The sequence below is a fragment of the Pseudophryne corroboree genome, chromosome 6 (assembly GCF_028390025.1).
Source record: "Pseudophryne corroboree isolate aPseCor3 chromosome 6, aPseCor3.hap2, whole genome shotgun sequence".
In the NCBI taxonomy this organism is placed as follows: Eukaryota; Metazoa; Chordata; class Amphibia; order Anura; family Myobatrachidae; genus Pseudophryne; species Pseudophryne corroboree.
The window spans coordinates 774,515,939-774,540,744 of NC_086449.1; the positions used below are offsets into that span (position 1 = coordinate 774,515,939).

At 46.6% G+C, this 24,806-nt stretch overlaps 1 protein-coding gene across 1 annotated transcript in view; it reads left to right on the top strand.

The window, feature by feature from the left end:
• Window positions 1-2,775: 2,775 nt before the first annotated feature.
• LOC134933470 (platelet-derived growth factor receptor-like protein) overlaps window positions 2,776-24,806 on the top strand; it is a 97,778-nt gene continuing 75,747 nt past the window's right edge. The window contains exon 1 of the mRNA XM_063928697.1: window positions 2,776-3,149. Within this exon, the coding sequence (XP_063784767.1) occupies window positions 3,137-3,149 (13 nt within the window). The 5' untranslated portion in view covers window positions 2,776-3,136. The remainder of the gene's footprint in view (window positions 3,150-24,806) is intronic.

Consider the following 24,806-nt stretch of genomic DNA (forward strand, 5'->3'; position numbering starts at 1 on the left):
ATAGATATTTTCAGCACACTGAGCACAGATATTTGCAAGCACACTGAGCACAGATATTTGCAGCACACTGAACACAGAAACTGAGAGAACGCAGCCACGTCCTCTCGCTATCATCTCCAAAGCACGAGTGAAAATGGCGGCGACGCGCGGCTCCTTATATAGAATACGAATCTTGCGAGAATCCGACAGCGGGATGATGGCGTTCAGGCGCGCTCGGGTTAACCGAGCAAGGCGGGAAGATCCGAGTCTGCCTCGGAACCGTGTAAAATGGGTGAAGTTCGGGGGGGTTCGGATCTCAACGAACCGAACCCGCTCATCACTAGTTTTCATAATACCTATACCAGGCATGTCCAAACTGCGGCCCTCCAGCTGTTGTGAAACTACATATCCCAGCATGCCCTGACACAGTTTTGCTGTCAGAGAATGCTAAAGCTGTGTCAGGACATGCTGGGATGTGTAGTTTCTCAACAGCTGGAGGCAGGGCCGGTGCTAGGGTGTTCGGCGCCCCCCTGCAAACTATAAATTTGCGCACTCCCATATTCGTGCCGGGAAAAGGGGTGTGGGCTCACAAGTAAGGGGCATGGCCACACAATAGTACCCCCATTTAAAATTACGCCACAATGTAGCACAATCTTATTCCTCTTATACATAATGCCCCACCCGTAGTAGTAGCGTCATATGTAATGCACCCCAGTAGTAGTAGCATCCTTATACATAATGCCCCCCCAGTAGTAGTAGCATCCTTATATGTAGTGCGCCCCCAGTAGTAGACGCGTCCTTATACTTAATGCTCCCCCAGTAGTAGTAGCTTCCTTATACGTAGTGCACCCCCAGTAGTAGAAGCGTAATTATACGTAATTCCCCCCTAGTAGTAGTATCATCCTTATACGTAATGCCCCCCCACCAGTAGTAGTAGCGTCATTACGCGTAATGCCCCCCCTGTAGTAGTAGCGTCCTTATACGTAGTGCACCCCCAGTAGTAGAAGCGTCCTTATACGTAATTCCCCCCTAGTAATAGTATCGTCCTTATACATAATGGCCCCCCCAGTAGTAGCGTTGTTTCACAAAATGCCCCCCCAGTAGTAGTAGCGTCCTTACATGTAATGCCCCCCCCCAGTAATAGCGTCATTATACGTAATGCCCCCCCAGTACTACCATCCATAAAGTGCGCATACACAGACATACCTCACACACACACACACACACACACACACACACACACACACACACACACACACACACACACACACACAATTCACACATATATACACACACATACACACACACACCGTATGCACACACACACACTTCTCTCTCACCCTCTACTTACCTAAGCCAGTCTCCCTCGGTACAGCAGTCTGGTCCGTGTAGCCCCGCCCCCTTCTGGACCGTTTAGCTCCGCCCCTTCCATCCAGTTTAGCTCTGCCCCCTTCCGTCCCGTACACAGCCGCTGTCACACAGGTGAGGGGAGGGAGGGAGGAGGCTTTTCACGCTGCAGGCGCCGCTGCCAGTGACTGTCACAGTCATACAGTGACAGACACAGCAGCAGCAGCAGCAGGGGGGCCAGGACGGTGCAGCAGGGAAGGGATGCAGAGCATGGGGAGCGCCTCTCTGTCCCAGCGCCTCCCTGCACTGCATCCCTTCGCTGAGCGGGTAGCGCCGGGCCTGGCTGGAGTGCCGCAGTTTGGACATGCCTGACCTAGACTAACCATACTATCCCTTTAAACCAGGACACTCGTGAATTACACAGGTTCTGTGGCTGGTTGACTTCAAGCCTGCATTTCACCTGGTTTTATCAGCCACAGAGCCTGTGTAATTTATGAGTGTCAGTGTGTCACAGTATGGTAAGTCTACTAATACTGCTTGTTTATTCCCAATGTTTGTGGTCTGCATTATAAATATAGCAGACTCGCACCTTGTGCAGGATGTACTAAAGGTAAAATGCGGTAAAATACCCGCTTTGTTTTTTGTTTTTTTTACCACATTTCCATATGTACAAAGCCCTGGACGTTACGGGCTTAGATGCAGAGGGTAAAACAAGCTTTTGTTGCCGTTACCCTATAGAAGCCTATTGAAGCACACCGAAAGGGATCCGAACGGATCTCTCCCAGCATCCCCTGCGGCCGTCCACGTCACTCTGAGCATAAACCCGGAAGTCCAGTGACCGGCGGTGATTGCAAGGGCTGTCCTTTGCGTTACTAATCGCTTATACAGATATGTCATCTTACATCTTTTCTCCGTGCGCTACAAGTCGCGTTACACATAACGCGTGAGTACCGTGTGACTCGGTAATGTCTTTTTTCTTTGCGATTTTCCCCGTGAAAATGCGTATTAGACGCACAGTAATGTAGTAGGACGCACAATCAACTTCTGCTGATTAAAATGATACGCAGCATGCCCATATTCTGTGTGTGACTGCAACTGTATTTGCATACAAAATTCTATGCTATATTACATTACTGTGCATCTAAGGTGCATTTGCACGGAACAAAATGCAAAAAAAGACTCTCGGCGCTACCGAGTCCCGCCACTGCATAGCGCTACTTCAAGGGCTGTTTAGTGTGACTGCAGCAAGGTTGTAAGAGGACACATCTGTATTAGTACAATACAGTATGCGATTAGTATGAATGTAATGTGTGGCGGGGGCTGTACCTCCATTGTTACTAGTACATCCTGCCCCTTATGTTTAAAACGTTTATACATAGTTTCCTACCCTCCCGCATTCTGCGGGAGACTCCCGGTTCAATACGGAGTCTCCCGTTGCCACGGAAACGCACTTGAGTCTCCCGGATTCCTCAACGCTCAGTCCGGAATCTCTACTGTGTCTGCGCCAATCGAATGCGACGGGGGCGGGGTCAGGTGCAGAAAAGCTGGCAGGGAAGGAGGGTGTACAAAGAAAACATCAGACGCCAGACTGTATCTCCTGCCAGTGAGCTCGGTAGCATCTAGTTACCCTTTAGCTGAGTGCAGAAGTCGGAGAGGACGGGGTGCCTGCGTCTCCCTGCTGCTGGTCACTGGTGTGAAAAGTGATGGGAGCCGAGGCAGCTAGCTGCAATGTGTTGTGTGCACAGTCTGCTAAACAGATGGATCCGCCCACAGCACAGTTTCAGAGTCTGTAGGTACGGGATGCAGCCACATGAGGATGACAGGTTGGTAGTGGGCTCTCATTCCTCCTGGTGTCTGTCTCGCAGCATGTGGATTGGAAATAAGCACAGAGATGCATTGTTACAATGTGTAATAACACAGCAGCACTGACACGCCCCCTCCCGGTCCGGGCACGCCCCCTATCAGTCCGGACACGCCCTCTATCAGGCCTGTTTCTCTGCTCAAACTACACTGACTGGAGTGAGGGCAGAAGCTGATACTACCAGAGGTGATGGGGGGACCTGATACCATCAGGACAAGATCAAGGTAATGTCTTCCCATAAAACGTCCATATTCCTCTGTACACTCAGGTCCCTCTATATCCATATCCCAGGTCCATGTTTGCCTACCCTCTTGTGGGAGACCCTCAGGTCAATGTAGAGTCTCCAGCTCCCACTGGAAAGTTAATTAAAAATCGCCCTGATCCCCACTCCCCAGTCAGGAATCCATACTGCATATGGGCATGTCTGGATGAGATGGGGCGGGGCCTGCATGAGAGGACATCATCCAGACAGCAAGTGCTCTGTGTGGGATTGCTGCTGCTGGTATAGTGCGGAGGAGCATATACATACTGGTGCTGCTGCTGAGTGTGGCACTGAGAGGAGCAGGCATACTTTCTCTTCTCAAAGGTATCTCTGGCGCACTCTCTTATTACCCTGACCTCCAATGATCCCCTGTAATGCCGCACTGTGTGAACACATACATAAAAATGTATGTGTTCATCGTGAAATCTGGCCGTCCTGTCAGGGTTTGGTGGATTTGGCACCACCGCATATGTATGGATGGCTGGATAGGGAGCCCATGTGACGTTCCTTCCTGCCGAAATGCTATGTGTGGCCCCAGCCTTACTGTATATACTAGAGATGAGCGGGTTCGGTTTCTCTGAATCCGAACCCGCACGAACTTCATGTTTTTTTTCACGGGTCCGAGCGACTCGGATCTTCCCGCCTTGCTCGGTTAACCCGAGCGCGCCCGAACGTCATCATGACGCTGTCGGATTCTCGCGAGGCTCGGATTCTATCGCGAGACTCGGATTCTATATAAGGAGCCGCGCGTCGCCGCCATTTTCACACGTGCATTGAGATTGATAGGGAGAGGACGTGGCTGGCGTCCTCTCCATTTAGATTAGAAGAGAGAGAGAGAGAGATTGACCTGATTTACTGGAGATTAGGAGTACTGTAGAACTGTGTAGAGAGTGCAGAGTTTACTAGTGACTGACCACAGTGACCACCAGACAGTGCAGTTTTATTTAATATATCCGTTCTCTGCCTGAAAAAAACGATACACAGTGACTCAGTCACACACATACCATATCTGTGTGCACTGCTCAGCCCAGTGTGCTGCATCATCTATGTATATATCTGACTGTGCTCAGCTCACACATCTTATAATTGTGGGGGAGACTGGGGAGCACTGCAGTGCCAGTTATAGGTTATAGCAGGAGCCAGGAGTACATATTATTATTAAAATTAAACAGTGCACACTTTTGCTGCAGGAGTGCCACTGCCAGTGTGACTGACCAGTGACCTGACCACACTGACCACCAGTATAGTTAGTAGTATAGTATACTATATTGTGATTGCCTGAAAAAGTTAAACACTCGTATCTGACTGTGCTCAGCTCACACATCTTATAATTGTGGGGGAGACTGGGGAGCACTGCAGTGCCAGTTATAGGTTATAGCAGGAGCCAGGAGTACATATTATTATTAAAATTAAACAGTGCACACTTTTGCTGCAGGAGTGCCACTGCCAGTGTGACTGACCAGTGACCTGACCACACTGACCACCAGTATAGTTAGTAGTATAGTATACTATATTGTGATTGCCTGAAAAAGTTAAACACTCGTCGTGTGACTTCACTTGTGTGGTGTTTTTTTTTTTATTCTATAAAAAACTCATTCTGCTGACAGACAGTGTCCAGCAGGTCCGTCATTATATAATATATACCTGTCCGGCTGCAGTAGTGATATATATATATTTTTTATATCATTATTTATCATCCAGTCGCAGCAGACACAGTACGGTAGTTCACGGCTGTAGCTACCTCTGTGTCGGCACTCGGCAGTCCGTCCATAATTGTATACCACCTACCCGTGGTTTTTTTTTCTTTCTTCTTTATACATACATACTACTACTACATCTCTTTATCAACCAGTCTATATTAGCAGCAGACACAGTACAGTACGGTAGTCCACGGCTGTAGCTACCTCTGTGTCGGCACTCGGCAGTCCGTCCATAATTGTATACCACCTACCCGTGGGTTTTTTTTTCTTTCTTCTTTATACATACATACTACTACTACTACTACATCTCTTTATCAACCAGTCTATATTAGCAGCAGACACAGTACAGTACGGTAGTCCACGGCTGTAGCTACCTCTGTGTCGGCACTGGGCAGTCCGTCCATAATTGTATACCACCTACCCGTGGTTTTTTTTTCTTTCTTCTTTATACATACATACTACTACTACATCTCTTTATCAACCAGTCTATATTAGCAGCAGACACAGTACAGTACGGTAGTCCACGGCTGTAGCTACCTCTGTGTCGGCACTGGGCAGTCCGTCCATAATTGTATACCACCTACCCGTGGTTTTTTTTTCTTTCTTCTTTATACATACATACTACTACTACTACATCTCTTTATCAACCAGTCTATATTAGCAGCAGACACAGTACAGTACGGTAGTCCACGGCTGTAGCTACCTCTGTGTCGGCACTGGGCAGTCCGTCCATAATTGTATACCACCTACCCGTGGTTTTTTTTCTTTCTTCTTTATACATACATACTACTACTACTACATCTCTTTATCAACCAGTCTATATTAGCAGCAGACACAGTACAGTACGGTAGTCCACGGCTGTAGCTACCTCTGTGTCGGCACTGGGCAGTCCGTCCATAATTGTATACCACCTACCCGTGTTTTTTTTTCTTTCTTCTTTATACATACATACTACTACTACTACATCTCTTTATCAACCAGTCTATATTAGCAGCAGACACAGTACAGTACGGTAGTCCATGGCTGTAGCTACCTCTGTGTCGGCACTGGGCAGTCCGTCCATAATTGTATACCACCTCCCCGTGGTTTTTTTTTCTTTCTTCTTTATACATACATACTACTACTACATCTCTTTATCAACCAGTCTATATTAGCAGCAGACACAGTACAGTACGGTAGTCCACGGCTGTAGCTACCTCTGTGTCGGCACTCAGCAGTCCATCCATAATTGTATACTAGTATCCATCCATCTCCATTGTTTACCTGAGGTGCCTTTTAGTTGTGCCTATTAAAATATGGAGAACAAAAATGTTGAGGTTCCAAAATTAGGGAAAGATCAAGATCCACTTCCACCTCGTGCTGAAGCTGCTGCCACTAGTCATGGCCGAGACGATGAAATGCCAGCAACGTCGTCTGCCAAGGCCGATGCCCAATGTCATAGTACAGAGCATGTCAAATCCAAAACACCAAATATCAGTAAAAAAAGGACTCCAAAACCTAAAATAAAATTGTCGGAGGAGAAGCGTAAACTTGCCAATATGCCATTTACCACACGGAGTGGCAAGGAACGGCTGAGGCCCTGGCCTATGTTCATGGCTAGTGGTTCAGCTTCACATGAGGATGGAGGCACTCAGCCTCTCGCTAGAAAAATGAAAAGACTCAAGCTGGCAAAAGCAGTAGCACCGCAAAGAACTGTGCGTTCTTCGAAATCCCAAATCCACAAGGAGAGTCCAATTGTGTCGGTTGCGATGCCTGACCTTCCCAACACTGGACGTGAAGAGCATGCGCCTTCCACCATTTGCACGCCCCCTGCAAGTGCTGGAAGGAGCACCCGCAGTCCAGTTCCTGATAGTCAGATTGAAGATGTCAGTGTTGAAGTACACCAGGATGAGGAGGATATGGGTGTTGCTGGCGCTGGGGAGGAAATTGACCAGGAGGATTCTGATGGTGAGGTGGTTTGTTTAAGTCAGGCACCCGGGGAGACACCTGTTGTCCGTGGGAGGAATAGGGCCGTTGACATGCCTGGTGAAAATACCAAAAAAATCAGCTCTTCGGTGTGGAAGTATTTCACCAGAAATGCGGACAACAGGTGTCAAGCCGTGTGTTCCCTTTGTCAAGCTGTAATAAGTAGGGGTAAGGACGTTAACCACCTCGGAACATCCTCCCTTATACGTCACCTGCAGCGCATTCATAATAAGTCAGTGACAAGTTCAAAAACTTGGGCCGACAGCGGAAGCAGTCCACTGACCAGTAAATCCCTTCCTCTTGTAACCAAGCTCACGCAAACCACCCCACCAACTCCCTCAGTGTCAATTTCCTCCTTCCCCAGGAATGCCAATAGTCCTGCAGGCCATGTCACTGGCAATTCTGACGAGTCCTCTCCTGCCTGGGATTCCTCCGATGCATCCTTGCGTGTAACGCCTACTGCTGCTGGCGCTGCTGTTGTTGCTGCTGGGAGTCGATGGTCATCCCAGAGGGGAAGTCGTAAGCCCACTTGTACTACTTCCAGTAAGCAATTGACTGTCCAACAGTCCTTTGCGAGGAAGATGAAATATCACAGCAGTCATCCTGTTGCAAAGCGGATAACTGAGTCCTTGACAACTATGTTGGTGTTAGACGTGCGTCCGGTATCCGCCGTTAGTTCACAGGGAACTAGACAATTTATTGAGGCAGTGTGCCCCCGTTACCAAATACCATCTAGGTTCCACTTCTGTAGGCAGGCGATACCGAGAATGTACACGGACGTCAGAAAAAGACTCACCAGTGTCCTAAAAAATGCAGTTGTACCCAATGTCCACTTAACCACGGACATGTGGACAAGTGGAGCAGGGCAGGGTCAGGACTATATGACTGTGACAGCCCACTGGGTAGATGTATGGACTCCCGCCGCAAGAACAGCAGCGGCGGCACCAGTAGCAGCATCTCGCAAACGCCAACTCTTTCCTAGGCAGGCTACGCTTTGTATCACCGCTTTCCAGAATACGCACACAGCTGAAAACCTCTTACGGCAACTGAGGAAGATCATCGCAGAATGGCTTACCCCAATTGGACTCTCCTGTGGATTTGTGGCATCGGACAACGCCAGCAATATTGTGTGTGCATTAAATATGGGCAAATTCCAGCACGTCCCATGTTTTGCACATACCTTGAATTTGGTGGTGCAGAATTTTTTAAAAAACGACAGGGGCGTGCAAGAGATGCTGTCGGTGGCCAGAAGAATTGCGGGACACTTTCGGCGTACAGGCACCACGTACAGAAGACTGGAGCACCACCAAAAACTACTGAACCTGCCCTGCCATCATCTGAAGCAAGAAGTGGTAACGAGGTGGAATTCAACCCTCTATATGCTTCAGAGGTTGGAGGAGCAGCAAAAGGCCATTCAAGCCTATACAATTGAGCACGATATAGGAGGTGGAATGCACCTGTCTCAAGTGCAGTGGAGAATGATTTCAGCGTTGTGCAAGGTTCTGATGCCCTTTGAACTTGCCACACGTGAAGTCAGTTCAGACACTGCCAGCCTGAGTCAGGTCATTCCCCTCATCAGGCTTTTGCAGAAGAAGCTGGAGACATTGAAGGAGGAGCTAACACGGAGCGATTCCGCTAGGCATGTGGGACTTGTGGATGGAGCCCTTAATTCGCTTAACAAGGATTCACGGGTGGTCAATCTGTTGATATCAGAGCACTACATTTTGGCCACCGTGCTCGATCCTAGATTTAAAACCTACGTTGTATCTCTCTTTCCGGCAGACACAAGTCTGCTGGGGTTGAAAGACCTGCTGGTGAGAAAATTGTCAAGTCAAGCGGAACGCGACCTGTCAACATCTCCTCCTTCACATTCTCCCGCAACTGGGGGTGCGAGGAAAAGGCTCAGAATTCCGAGCCCACCCGCTGGCGGTGATGCAGGGCAGTCTGGAGCGACTGCTGATGCTGACATCTGGTCCGGACTGAAGGACCTGACAACGATTACGGACATGTCGTCTACTGTCACTGCATATGATTCTCTCAACATTGAAAGAATGGTGGAGGATTATATGAGTGACCGCATCCAAGTAGGCACGTCACACAGTCCGTACTTATACTGGCAGGAAAAAGAGGCAATTTGGAGGCCCTTGCACAAACTGGCTTTATTCTACCTAAGTTGCCCTCCCACAAGTGTGTACTCCGAAAGAGTGTTTAGTGCCGCCGCTCACCTTGTCAGCAATCGGCGTACGAGGTTACATCCAGAAAATGTGGAGAAGATGATGTTCATTAAAATGAATTATAATCAATTCCTCCGCGGAGACATTGACCAGCAGCAATTGCCTCCACAAAGTACACAGGGAGCTGAGATGGTGGATTCCAGTGGGGACGAATTGATAATCTGTGAGGAGGGGGATGTACACGGTGATATATCGGAGGATGATGATGAGGTGGACATCTTGCCTCTGTAGAGCCAGTTTGTGCAAGGAGAGATTAATTGCTTCTTTTTTTGGGGGGGTCCAAACCAACCCGTCATATCAGTCACAGTCGTGTGGCAGACCCTGTCACTGAAATGATGGGTTGGTTAAAGTGTGCATGTCCTGTTTTGTTTATACAACATAAGGGTGGGTGGGAGGGCCCAAGGACAATTCCATCTTGCACCTCTTTTTTCTTTTATTTTTCTTTGCGTCATGTGCTGTTTGGGGAGGGTTTTTTGGAAGGGACATCCTGCGTGACACTGCAGTGCCACTCCTAGATGGGCCAGGTGTTTGTGTCGGCCACTAGGGTCGCTTAGCTTACTCACACAGCTACCTCATTGCGCCTCTTTTTTTCTTTGCGTCATGTGCTGTTTGGGGAGTGTTTTTTGGAAGGGCCATCCTGCGTGACACTGCAGTGCCACTCCTAGATGGGCCAGGTGTTTGTGTCGGCCACTAGGGTCGCTTAGCTTAGTCATCCAGCGACCTCGGTGCAAATTTTAGGACTAAAAATAATATTGTGAGGTGTGAGGTATTCAGAATAGACTGAAAATGAGTGGAAATTATGGTTTTTGAGGTTAATAATAATATGGGATCAAAATGACCCCCAAATTCTATGATTTAAGCTGTTTTTTAGGGTTTTTTGAAAAAAACACCCGAATCCAAAACACACCCGAATCCGACAAAAAAAATTCGGTGAGGTTTTGCCAAAACGCGGTCGAACCCAAAACACGGCCGCGGAACCGAACCCAAAACCAAAACACAAAACCCGAAAAATTTCAGGCGCTCATCTCTAGTATATACTCAGCATACCTGCTATTATGATATACAGTATGTGTGCAGCTACATATTCAGGGGGGATTATAACACACACAAGATCTCACCTAGGGCCTTATTCACTATTATTTGCTAATGTGAGAATGATTATCGGCACACTGCGTATGCATTGCGAGCGCATTGCACATGCACGAAGGCAAAAAAAAATCGCTCGGCGCCTGCAGCCTAAGTGTAAAGTCAGCAACAACTGTTGATTGTTTCTCGTTTTTTGCGTCTGCATTGCAATTCTGCTAATGTATATGCAGATTTGTGAATGCATCGGTGGGTGTCTTTATCCTTTCTGGGTGGCTCTTCACATGCGATTTGTAGCAAAATTTAAGAAAAATTGCTAATTCAGCCTCAATAGCGATCCTTAGTGAATTAGGCCCTTAGTACTTTAGATTGCAACTGCAGGACACACCCCTGAGTGTCAAAAGATGGTAGGTGGAGCTAGACACACCCATTGGGCGGAGCCAGACACACCCCTCAATGCTCTGCATATTCTGCTACTACCTATAATCTCCCTGAAACCAGTTTTAAAAAGTAAGCAAGTATGCTTTTATATAGTAATGGAGTATAAAAAAAAAAGCCACATTTTAAATGCTCACTCATGGGGCCAAATGTAATAGAGTGATAGTTTCAGAAAGTGAGAGATTTGGTAAGGTTTTTCAGTTTCTTTTTAAAGTGGCAATCATTTACACTCAGTGCCATTTCTTGCGGCAGGCGAGCCGTGCAATCGCACGGGGCACCCGCCGCGGCACTTTGCGGGTCCTTGTTTTCCCTTCTTCCCTCTTCCCGAGTACTCCTGCTCGTGGGGGGGCGGAGTTTCGCGGAATGACGCGGTTGCGTCGTGACATCACGACGCAATCGCGTCATTCCACTAAAACTCCACAAAACTCCACCCCCCCGAGCAGGAGTACTGATGACAAGAGGAGGGGGAGCCAAGCTAGAAGGAGGAGGCGGCCGGCGCGAGGAAGGAGAGGCGGCCCGAAGAGCGGGAAGAACCTTTTCAAATGTAAGTAGTCTCTCTCTCTCCCCCCCCTCCCTCTCCCTTCCTTCTCCCGCACTTGACACTTGCCTGCCGTACTGTGTAAAATGGGGACACTTGCCTGCCGTACTGTTTAAAATGGGGACACTTGCATGCTGTACTGTGTAAAATGGGGACACTTGCCTGCCGTACTGTGTAAAAATAGGATTTTGGTTACCGTAGTCCGTAGAGAATGCTGGGGTCCATATTAGTACCATGGGGTATAGACGGGTCCACCAGGAGCCATTGGCACTTTAAGAGTTTAATAGCGTGGACTGGCTCCTCCCTCTATGTCCCTCCTACCAGACTCAGTCTAGAAACTGTGCCTGAGTAGACGACATACTTCGAGAGAAGGAAATACACAGATAGTGGCGAGATTCATACCAGCTCACACAACAGGCAAATCCGGCTAACATGCCGGAACAACTCAGCAACAGCTGAAACCGTAAATAAAGCAGAACTTACCTAGGAACCAGGCAGTACTGAACTATAAAACCAATGCAGGAAAACGCAGCGCTGGACGGGCGCCCAGCATCCTCTACGGACTACGAGAAAAGGATTTACCGGTAGGTAATCAAAATCCTATTTTCTCTTGCGTCCTAGAGGATGCTGGGGCCCATATTAGTACCATGGGGATGTACCAAAGCTCCCAGTACGGGATTACAATGGATACTGTAATCCCTTTGTCCATTGGACACAGGGATGCATCCTTACAGTACAGGAGAGGTCATAGGTTGATTTGAAAAGGTGGGCGATGTCTTTCTCAACTGCTCCTGTGGGTGGTCTCCTCTGGATTCCCGCCGCATACATAATATACAGTAAATACAGTTTATATCTATATTCTGCTTCTGCACATAACTATACGCAGGAACATGCGATCTTCCTCAAACCAACACCGGAATGTTACCCTTAAAATACCCTACAGCTGGATACCAGACACCACCTTATAACCTTAGTCTGTCCCCTCCTATCATGCAAAGGCGAATCCCTTTGTCCTGGAATCATTTAAACTGTTGATACTTGCTGATGTGGTGCAAGGGGACTATGTGTACAATGTGCACTATTTGGATTAAATATGTAATGTTTTGATAGCCCTCCACGCGTTCACAAACTCCGCCGTAAATACCCATACCACGCGCAGGACCGCGGGAGCGACCATACGCAAATTGCGGATATGTGCACGCACGGCGGAACAAGTGCACGTGCAGTGGGCATGTGTGTGTATTTTATACGTGCTGTGTGTTCTGTAATATTTTTCGACTTTGACAGTCCACCCTTTGGCAGTCAACAATAATTGCCACTATCTAAACACTAAACAGAAAAATATCAATACAATATCTACAGATGATTGGATGGTAGGAGGAGAGTTGTAGGCAGAAAATGTATGACCTAGTGGGATAGTAAAAAGCATGTATGTATGAATCCATGTCTGAGGGGCATGTATCATCGTGCCGTTTATGTTCTAGATAAGCTTCGAGGTATTGCGAAGTATACATTAAATCCTTCTTATCCCGTTTTAAGGGTCTGTAAGTGGACCAACAAACACTACCGAGCTCTTTTCGGCTTCTTGTTCCAACAAATGGGGTGCACATTTAGTTGATGATACATGGAGGGGGAACATATGTGAGTGCTAGTATATGTGGATATCACCTGTCGACTATGTGTGTCACTAACTGAAGGTTGTAGAGATGAAGATAAGACACATATCTAAAATACGTTCACATAACATTTTCATAATCGTTCTTGAGTAGGGTCGATGTCTTTTCCAGATCGGAGTATCTGGGCAAAGGGGGAGACAAAGGAAAAACGGGTGAAAGAAACAGGCCATGGAATTCATTTGCAATCCTTATCATAACACTGGATGGATGGGTCGAAATTAAATCTGCTGCTGTAACAATGCCCCTGCTCCTTAAACTCGTCAAATTTGTGCCGTGCTTGCGCCGCGTTAGGATTCGAACACACCTAAATATCAAGCCAATAATTATGACGACTCCCAGGATACAAAGGAGAAACTTTCCTACACTCATAATAACATTTTGAGCCCACTCTCCTAATCCTGAGAACCAATTTCGTGGGTTCAACCATTAGACCCAGCCGGTCAGCTCATTGCCCACAGCAGTCAGGGTAAGATTATGTCTCCTCCGGAACTCCCACTTCAACTGCAATATATCATCCATCTTTTGATCAATAATCTCTGTGGGGACGTCAGTGCTGTTTGTAATATACGTGCAGCACTTCAAACCATATTGAGTTGCCAAAGTGACACAGTACCCACCCGTCATGGCTGTGATGTAATTGAGGACCATCCTGTGCTGGATCAGTTCTGTCTTGTATGCTTGTAACTCCCTACCCGTATACCTGAAGGTGTCGTCATACATCTCAGTGATATTATCTATCAAGTTCGCTAGCGCATGGATATACCTATAATTTATAATTCCTCTGGCAGTACGGGTAATGTCTAATGCGAGAAGGAATTGAATCCCGGTGGATTCGTGGATCAAATCAGAGGCTACGTGCTCTGTCCTATCTATGAGGTGTCTCTTGACGATGTGTTCATAGTGAGTATGAGTATAAGGAACCTGAGCACTGCAGTGAACATCTTTCATCTTATCACGGGTTATGGTCATGACCTCTGGCAACACTCTTCCAACATAACACAATCCCTCTGAGTTTGGGGCAAGCCACTTATACGCCTTCCTCCCACATATGAAATAGGCATCATCGGGGAGAACATATGGGACCGAATATGACATTACCATATTACAAACTTTCCAAGTGAAAAACCCAATCCCTAGTTCTCCCATCTGCTCAGTACAGGTATCAGGCTGGATGATATGAGCACAGTACCCTGGTGATACTTCTCCAACCCACATGGTCTTGCTTCCTCGAGTATACCTACAGATGTAGCCACCTTTATCTTGACTGGCTGAGGCGTTTGTCCCGATCGAGCATATGCAGCGTAGGGAGGCGCGCCTAGTCACAGAGAGGCGTACCTAATCGCACGGAGGCAGACAGAGCTTTTGGCGTTACCTTTACGTGTAATACCTGCGATCATCCACCAGATGTCGCTTTTTACAATCACCACTGAGCATGCGTGTGGTCTCCCGTAAAATACAATACTGAAATATATAATAAGGACTACTTTACTAAGGCGTCTCATTACGCTGCATACAGTAAATACTCATTACGCTGCATTATTTAATACAGTATATACGATACAGACACAGATAGTACAGCATACAGTATATGATCCATCTACAGTACTTTATGAATATGTGAGCGTCCAAGTCCCGCAGACAAAACAACAGAAAACCAGTAGTGTACACTGTCGCAAATGGACGTGTTAGAAGTTCACTATTGCCTCTTGAGATTAGGAATTTTGTACAGTATGTTAGCGTCCTAATCCTGTAGTCATTACAGCATAATCAAAACCAATGGATTTATTCATCTGTCTGCGGCGAAGTGGTGAAGTGTTCCGTTTCCTATACTCAGAGTCCTGAGTTCGATTCCTAAAGTACAAATGCATGTTAGTTTTTTCCAGACACTTTTTTTTTATTTTTTATTCACATAAACCAGGGCAAAGCTGCATGAGCGGTTCTACTGTTAAGGTTCTATGCACCGTACAGTACACATACAATTCTGTAGCTGGGCAGACTCAATAGAAATGGCTACCACCTATGACTCCTTGCCCCACAGAGGCCCTAGGCTACGGAGCAAGTAACAGTCCAGATTTTACAGGCTATGGGGCAATGCTGAAGGAGCGTCACAATCCCCTAGCTAAAATACACAGGGGCGATAGGGATAAGCTAGGTCTGCACATTATGGTACACCGGACTCGCTAGTAGAACATAGAGTACAGAGATACTAAGGACAGTAATTTGGCATCCAGGAATTTAGGGAGGAGCTTTTATCTTGGTTACAATGGAGAGATTAAAGCTCCTCCCTAAGTTTGTGGATGCCAAATCACTGTACTTAGTATCTCCGTACAGTATGTTCTACTAGTGTACTAATTAGCACGAACAGCTTGTAACGTACAGTGGCAATTTTAATCTTTCTATGTATAATATAGAGAGATAAAAGCTCCTCCCTAAGTTCCTGGTTGCCAAATCACCATCCTTAGTATCTTTGCATAGTATTTTCTATTAGGGTACTAATTAGCACAAACAGCTTGTAACGTACAGTGGCAATTTTAATCTTACTATGTATAATATAGAGAGATAAAAGCTCCTCCCTAAGTTCCTGGTTCCCAAATCACCATCCTTAGTATCTCTGCATAGTATTTTCTATTAGGGTACTAATTAGCACAAACAGCTAATTGGTACCCTAATAGAACATACTGTACAGAGATACTAAGTATGGTGATTTTGTATCCAGGAACTTATTGAGGAGCTTTTATCTCTCTCCATTATACATAGAAAGATTAAACTTGCCGCTGTACGTTACAAGCTGTTCGTGCTAATTAGTACCCTAATAGAACATACTGTACAGAGATACGAAGTATGGTGATTTGGCATCCAGTTAAAAGCTGTTCATGCTAATTAGTATACTAGTAGAACATACTGTACAGAGATACTAAGAATGGTGATTTGGCATCTGGGAACTTCCAGAGGAGCTTTTATCTCTCTCCATTTTACATAGAAAGATTAAACTTGCCGCTGTACTTTACAAGCTGTCCGTGCTAATTAGTACCCTAATTGAAAATACTATACAGAGATACTAAAGACGGTTATTTGGCACCCAGGAATTTAGGGAGGAGCTTTTATCTCTCTCCATTATACTTAGAAAGATTACAATGGAGAGAGATAAAAGCTCCTCCCTAAGTTTGTGGATGCCAAATCACTGTCCTTAGTATCTCTGTACAGTATGTTCTACTAGTGTACTAATTAGCACAAACAGCTTGTAACGTACAGTGGCAAGTGTAATTTTTCTAAGTATAATGGAGTGAGATAAAATCTCCTCCCTATGTTCCTGGATGTCAAATTACCATGCTTAGCATTTCTGTACAGTGGGGCAGATGTATTAACCTGGAGAAGGCATAAGGAAGTGATAAATCAGTGATATGTGCAAGGTGATAAAGGCACCAGCCAATCAGATCCTAACTGTTAATTTACATATTGGAGCTGATTGGCTGGTGCCTTTATCACCTTGCACATATCACTGGTTTATCACTTCCTTATGCCTTCTCCAGGTTAATACATCTGCCCCATTATTTCCTATCTAGCCAGAAACCCTGTATCCTGTGCAAGCTAGGCGGACAACTGGAGGGGACCCGAAACACGGTTGCTTCCCGTTTCCTTTTCCAGTGTCACATAAACTAGTGGTTGGTCTGCCCCGAAAGCCAAGAGTCTCCTCTTTTGTATGGTACCAGTCCTGAGTCTCTGGGACACCCAGAACCAGAGATATCAGTACGCAAAGTGGACCCATTTTCCCATAGACTATAATGGGACCGTTAATTCAGACCCACCATAGGTTCCGACGCTTGCCATGAGCCTTGTGGGGGTCACAGAAACTTGGGGTTGGGTACCCTCCGGTAGCTAATTGTCTCCCCTTCCATACCAACCTAGTGATGAAGGCTCCCACCTCCCATGCTGAGAGTCACAAAGTGCCAACCTTTTTTTTTTTCTATGTTCCCGTGACATTCACTTTATTATTTTTTTTCTTTGTTGTACATTCAATGAAAGGGTGCACACAGGTTTCACATAAATCAAAGTAAATCTGCAGCAGCGATTCATTCCGCTATATACAAATACACAGCGGTAATGAGTATAAATTAGTGTATTCCAACGCAACTAACTGAGCAACACAGTACTGTAGATCGTCAGCATTTGTGTATTGTACCTGACCTGAACTCCCTCCCTATCCACTGCATGACCTGTGCAGGCTCCCAGGGGGGAAGGGCGATGGGGTTAGGGAGAGGCGGTGGAAAACACTGTGCTTTTGAAATACAAGTATTAACGTCCGAGTCCCCTAAGGCATAAACCAACACCAATGGGAAGGAAGTGCCAACCTTTTTTTAATGTGTTCCTGTAACATTCACTTTATTATTATTATTTTTCTTTGTTATACATTCAATGGAAGGGTGCACACAGGTTTCACATAAATCAGAGTGGGCGGTGGATTTTCCTACATACAGTAGTATACTGTTGCACATGTCTTGTAACCTGATCGGAACTCCCTCCCTGTCTACTGCATGTACTTTGCAGGCTCCCAGGGGGGGAAGGGGAAAGTGGGATGGGGGTAGGGTGAGGCAGTGGAAAATAACGTGTTCAAAGAAAAGGCATAATCAAAACCATGGGGAACTTTGCGGTGTATCGTTATGCGCAAAGACCTCACTTATCCCTATCACCCCTGTGTATTTTAGCTAGGGGATTCTGACGCTCCTTCAGCATTGCCCCGTGACCTACCAAATCTGTGCTGTTACTTGCTCCATAGCCGAGGGCCTCCATTGGGCGAGGAGACACAGGCGGTAGCCATTTCAATTGAGTCTGCCCTGCTATAGAATTGTATGTATACCATATGGTGCATAGACCCTAAACAGTACAACTGCTCCTGCAGCTTTGCCCTAGTTTACGTGAATAACTCCCTCCCTGTCTACTGCATGACCTGTGCAGGATCCCAGGGGGGAAGGGCGATGGGCAAGCGGGAGGCGGTGGAAAATACTGTGCTTTTGAAATGCAAGTACTGTATGAGTCTGAGTCCCCAGTAGCCTCCTGCTAGCCTATTGCCCTTCCCCCCTGGGAGCCTGCACAGATCATGCAGTAGACAGGGAGGGAATTCAGGTCATGTGCAATACACAAACGCTGAAGATCTACAATACTGTTTTGCTCAGTTAGTAGCGTCAGAATACCCTCATTTCATTCCCGCTGTTTAGTTGCATTTAGCGTAAATAATCGCTCCTGCAGATGTACTCTGATTTACATGTAACTTGTGTGCACCTTTCCATTGACTGTCTTACAATGTAGATAAAATAATACAGTGTATTATTACAATAAAAAAAAAAAAAGAAGGCACATCACGTCTCGAACCCTGGACCCCCAGCGTGGGAGGTGGGAGCCTTCACCCCTAGCCCACGACGCCTCATGAGAGACTCCCAATTTCATGTGTGAAAGTACTGCAAACAGCGCCCGGCCCCCACCCCATTGGTGTTGGTTTATGCCTTAGAGGACTCGGACGCTCGCATTTGTAAAGCACGGTATTTTCCACCGCCTCCTGCTAGCCTATTGCCCTTCCCACCTGGGAGCCTGCACAGATCATGCAGTAGACAGGGAGGGAATTCAGGTCATGTGCAATACACAAACGCCGAATATCTACTGTATAGTACTGTTTTGCTCACTTAGTAGCGTCAGAATACACTCATTTCTACTCATTGCCGTTGTGCAGTTGCATTTAGCGTAAAGAATCGCTCCTGCAGATGTACTTTGATTTATGTGAAACCTGTGTGCATCCTTCCATTGTATGTATTAGAGAGAAAAATTTTTTTTTTTAAATGAATGTCACGGGAACACATAAAAAAAATGGCTGGCATTTCCTTCCCATTGGTGTTGGTTTACAGTATGCCGTAGTGGACTCGGACGCTCATGTAATTGCATTTCAAAGGCACAGTACAGTATTTCCCATCGTCTCCCCCTACCCCCATCGCCCTTCCCCCCTGGGAGCCTGCACAGGGAGGGAATTCAGGTCATGTGCAATACACAAACGCTGAAGATCTACAGTACTGTTTTGCTCAGTTAGTAGCGTCAGAATACCCTCATTTCATTCCCGCTGTTTAGTTGCATTTAGCGTAAAGAATCTCTCCTGCAGATGTACTCTGATTTATATGTAACTTGTGTGCACCTTTCCATTGACTGTCTTACAATGTAGATAAAATAATACAGTGTATTATTACAATAAAAAAAAAAAAAAAGAAGGCACATCACGTCTCGAACCCTGGACCCCCAGCGTGGGAGGTGGGAGCCTTCACCCCTAGCCCACGACGCCTCATGAGAGACTCCCAATTTCATGTGTGAAAGTACTACAAACAGCGCCCGGCCCCCACCCCATTGGTGTTGGTTTATGCCTTAGAGGACTCGGACACTCGCATTTGTAAAGCACGGTATTTTCCACCGCCTCCTGCTAGCTACTGTAGCCCTCCATTCCCAGACGCTCATGTATTTTAAAAGCACGGTGTTTATACATTGTCCTGTACATTCTTCCTTTTACACAATTACTGTAGTTGCGTCTCCATACACATACAGTACTCCATACTTTTTCCACCGCCTCCCGTTACGCCTACAGTATTGCCAGAGCTGTAGATCAATCCACCGCTATACTGTACGATCGAAAGTACTGGATTAGTGGAGCATTAGCCACACAGTGGTGGAGATGTGTAATGCATGATGAGTATCTAGATCGCCTCAACGCGCCTACCTGTGATTAAACTCAGCTATCGCCTTAGCGTGACTAAACGCCCGTCTCGGCGGAGAAACAGTCAAGATAAAGGTGGCTACATCTGTATACCGAAAATACCTTCCACTGTTGGCTATTTGGCGTATAAGTTCAGAGTGTATGGGTATCCTGTCAGCTCTGTGCGAAAAGGCCATGGTTTGATTATTCCATGTCACCTCCCAATTTCCTGGTTTTCGGAAATTGGAAATATTGAAGCATAATAAGGATCTATCTACATGATACTGGCGGAGCTTCAAACTAGGGGGCCTAGAAATATTGAATTTCTTGTCCACCGGTCTCCCACCCCGTAATTAGAGTACCTCATCTATTGCTAAAGGGTACGGTACTAATCCTGACTTGCTCTGACCTTGAGGTACTTGTGAGCACACCCAGCATTCTGTCTGGTGTAAGACCTTACCCACTAGTGAGTGGTAATCAATCAATGGATGACGGTCCATGTTGATATTAAGGCTGGACTGACATCTCTGGATGCACCCATCCTCGACTATTTTCTCAAAATTCCTACAAATGCAATTTTCCTCAGCCAATAACCCTTCACAGTGCCTCCGAGCTCCCTGACTACCAGATCGTTTTCTGATACTCGCCTTTGCTCGAGTGATGTGTTGCTCTTGGAATTCTACAAATCCATCCTCGCCATCAGAACCCATTCCAGATCCTTTCTCGACCTCTCTGGGACCCTCACCGAAACAGACTGTTCGGAGGGTAGTGGGAGATGGAGAAAATAATAAAAAAAGAAAAACTGGGGCGACAACCGCCTCTGGTCTTGTTGTTCTCCGCGCTCAGGTGCCGTCTCAACAGTCCTGCCTCTCAGCCTTCCCGAAACAGACACTCCAGTGATACGATGTTCTCTACACTCTGCTCTTTGTCACGGGTTCTCTCTGGGTCAGCGACCTTCTTACAGTGGGACGAGTGGACCCAAGTCTCTCTTTCGGCAACCTTTAATGCTGTCGTGCTGGTTAGTAAGACTTGGTACGGTCCTTCCCACCTGTCAGTGAGGCAACCTGAGCATAGAAAATTTCGAATCATTACATAATCCCCAGGTTCAATGTCATGACAATTACTGTTCGGTAGGTCAGGAATCACCAGCTTTAGATTTCTATTTTGATTCCTCAGCTGTTGGCTCATCTTAACCAAATATTTTACAGTCACTTCGTTATTGCATTTTCAAATCATCCTGGGGGTCTATCATTACATGGGGTTGACGGCCAAAAAGAATCTCAAAGGGTGATACGTTAAGGGGGGACCTGGGAGTGGTTCTGATGCTGTACAATACTAGTGGCAAATCTTCTGGCCACAACAATTCGGTTTCAGCCATCACTTTGCTCAGCTTGTTCTTAATAGTGCTGTTCACTCTCTCCACCTTCGCACTCGCCTGTGGGCGGTACGGAGTATGCAGCTTGCTATTAATTCCCGTCAGTTTGCACATAACCTGAAAGACTTCACCTGTAAAATGGGTACCCCTATCGCTTTCAATTATTCTAGCGATACCATATCTACACACAAATTCCTGCACAATTTTCTTTGCAGTGAACGTAGCAGTATTTGTGGCAGCAGGGAACGCTTCTACCCAATTGGAAAACACATCAATACAGACTAACACATATTTTAAATTCCTACAGGGTGGTAACTGTATGAAATCAATTTGTATTACCTGAAAAGGGCCGTCTGTCGGAGGGATATGGGATGGTTCTGTTGGTATTGACTTTCCAATATTCTTCCTCAAGCAAGTAAGACATGTCATTGCTCTCTTACCCGCATGAGAAGAGAATCCTGGCGCACACCAGTAGGCTCTCACCAGCTTACACATACCCTCTTTACCCAGATGAGTCAGACCGTGTGCCGCCTCAGCTAAACTTGGAAGATATGCTCTGGGGGCCACTGGCTTACCCTGTCCACCTGTCCAGAGTCTTGAGGACTCCTGGCCATACCCCTTTGACCTCCAGACCGCCTTTTCCTGTGGAGAACACAAATTTTGCATTTCGATAAATTTTTGTGTGTTGATTGTGTTGAATGTCATCAGTGATGTGATATTTGTTTGTATGGGGGTGCTGGCTGCTGATTTAGCAGCTTCGTCTGCCCGGCTGTTACCAAGTGAGATTGGATCTTGGTTGTAAGTGTGTGCTTTGCACTTGATAACAGCCACTCTGTCTGGTTCTTGTATCGCTGTTAGAAGCCTTTTTATGTGGGATGCATGCGCTACAGGTGTGCCAGCTGCCGTCATGAAATTTCTGAGGCGCCATAGGGCCCCGAAATCATGCACTACTCCAAAGGCATACCTAGAATCTGTGTATATATAGGCTAACTTACCCTTGGCCAATTCACACGCTCTGGTTAGGGCGACCAGCTCAGCAACTTGTGCTGAGTGCGGTGGGCCCAGGGGTTCAGCTTCTATGATACCTCTGTTATCTACGACTGCGTATCCAGTACACAGGTCTCCCGAGTCCGTCTGTCTATGGCAACTACCGTCAGTGTAAAAAGTAAAATCTACGCCTTCCAGTGGGTTGTCACTAATGTCAGGTCTTGCAGTGAAAGTCTGGTTCAGGTATTCCATACAATCATGCGTGTCAGTGTCTGCACTAAATCCTCCTTCACCATCATTCTCATCCTCCACCCTTTGTGCCTGTCCAGGCACACTTGGTAGATACATTGCAGGATTTAGTGCACTGCATCTCTTTATGGTGATGTTTACAGGGGCCATTAGTGCTAATTCCCACTTTGTAAACCATGCCGATGAGACATGTCTGGTTTGGGCGGAGTTCAGTAAGGCTGACACTGCATGAGGTGTATGGATTGTCAGGTTGTGTCCTAACACTACGTCTTTGCTTTTACTTACTAGCAAAGCTATCGCTGCAACACTTTGCAAGCATGTGGGGAGAGACCGCGCTACGGTGTCCAACTGTGCACTGTAGTAAGCTACCAGCCTGCTGTCATCACCATGTCTCTGGGTTAGGACACCTGCCTCACACCCAGCACTTTCCGTACCGTACAATTCAAAGGGTTTCCCATAATCTGGCATGCCTAATGCAGGTGCCTGTGATAGGCACTGTTTGAGTCTCTCAAATGCCAGTTCGGATTCATCTGTGTGCGAGATCGGATCTGGTTTGTTCGAAGAGACCATCTCTTGCAAAGGTAAAGCCAGTATGGAGAACCCTGGGATCCAGTTTCGGCAGTACCCACACATTCCATGAAAGGTGCGGATCTGTTGCTGGGTTTGTGGCAGAGTCATGTCGCGAATCGCCTGTATTCTATCAGCGGTGAGGTGTCTAAGTCCTTGCGTCAAGCAATGTCCCAAATATTTTACCCTGGTCTGGCACAGCTGCAACTTATCCTTTGAAACCTTGTGTCCCGTATTAGAAAGGTGAAACAGAAGCTGTTTCGTGTCTTTCAAGGACGATTCGAGTGAATCAGAACACAGCAGTAAGTCATCTACATACTGTATTAATACTGATCCGCTCTCAGGTTGAAAGGATTGTTATCAGTCATGCAAAGCCTGGGAGAAAATACTTGGGCTGTCAATGAAACCTTGAGGTAGGCGAGTCCAGGTGTACTGTACTCCCCTGTATGTGAATGCAAACAGGTATTGGCTGTCAGGGTGCAGAGGGACAGAAAAGAAAGCAGAACAGAGGTCAATGACGGTGAAAAATTTTGCAGTAGGGGGAATTTGCATGAGGATGACAGCTGGATTTGGCACTACGGGGAATTGGCTCTCAACTATCTTGTTTATCCCCCTTAGATCCTGTACTAGCCTGTAACCCCTCCCCCCACTCTAGGATGCCCTGTTGTAGCAAGCGCTCTATGACTGGGTACACTCCTAATTCTACCTCTGGCTTCAGAGGATACTGAGGGATTTTTGGAGCTATCCTACCATCTTTTATTTGCACTACTACTGGAGCTACATTCGCCATCAATCCAGTGTCTTGTCCATCTTTGGTCCAGAGGGATTCCGGTATTTGTGAGATAATTTCCTCTACCTTTGATGGACACCTGTCTATAACAGCAGAGTGTGGCATTAGCCTTTGTGGGGTGTCTAACATATCCTGCACTTCCTGAACGTGATTCTCGGGTATATCCAAGAAGACACCCTCAGGAGAACAATATGACACACCTCATTTTACACAATAAATCTCTCCCAAGTAGATTAATCGGAGCTGATGCAGCTAGCAAAAAGGAATGCTTGGTCTGCAAAGGCCCTATCGTAATCTCCGCAGGTCTACTCAAAGGGTAGTGTTGCACTACTCCTGTTACTGCCATTGCCAAAATTGTTTTACCCATGGTTTTCATACCTACCGTCGAATTTAACACTGACCTGGCCGCCCTTGAATCTACAAGAAAAGGTAATGATCTACCAGCTACATCAACTGTGACCTCAGGTTCACTACCAAGGCTAGCAATCAACTTCACTGGCTGCAGACTACAGGTGTGGCCCAACCCCTATTGTATATTGTGACCCTCCCGCAGCGCACTGGCAGCTACAATATGTGAGGGGGGTAACTGAGAATTTTCGGAGGTCTGCCAGTCCCTCCTAAGTGGATACCTCCTTGTTTCCCCTGCATGTGGCTCATAACTTCTCCTATGCAATCCCTGATCCCAATTATGTGTATTGTAGTGTGGTTCATATCCTGGTCTAGGGGGTCGGTATACCTTATGTGTGTCTTTACACCTACAATTCCGTGCAAAATGTCCTTCCTTCTGACAGTTATAGCATACTACTACACGTGACTTACCATCAGGGGTCTGGGGTTTTGGCTGATGCGGTTTTGTTGTAAGAGCATTTATACTTACTGTCATCAGCTTATCCCCCTGAGACTCCCTGTGCTTAATGACGTACCGATCGTGCTCGATAGCGGACTCTCTTAATGCAGCCACCGAGATACCTCTCCAGTTAGGTAGAGCGGTTTGTACCCTTGTTCTTAATGTCTCTTTTAACCCGTCCATT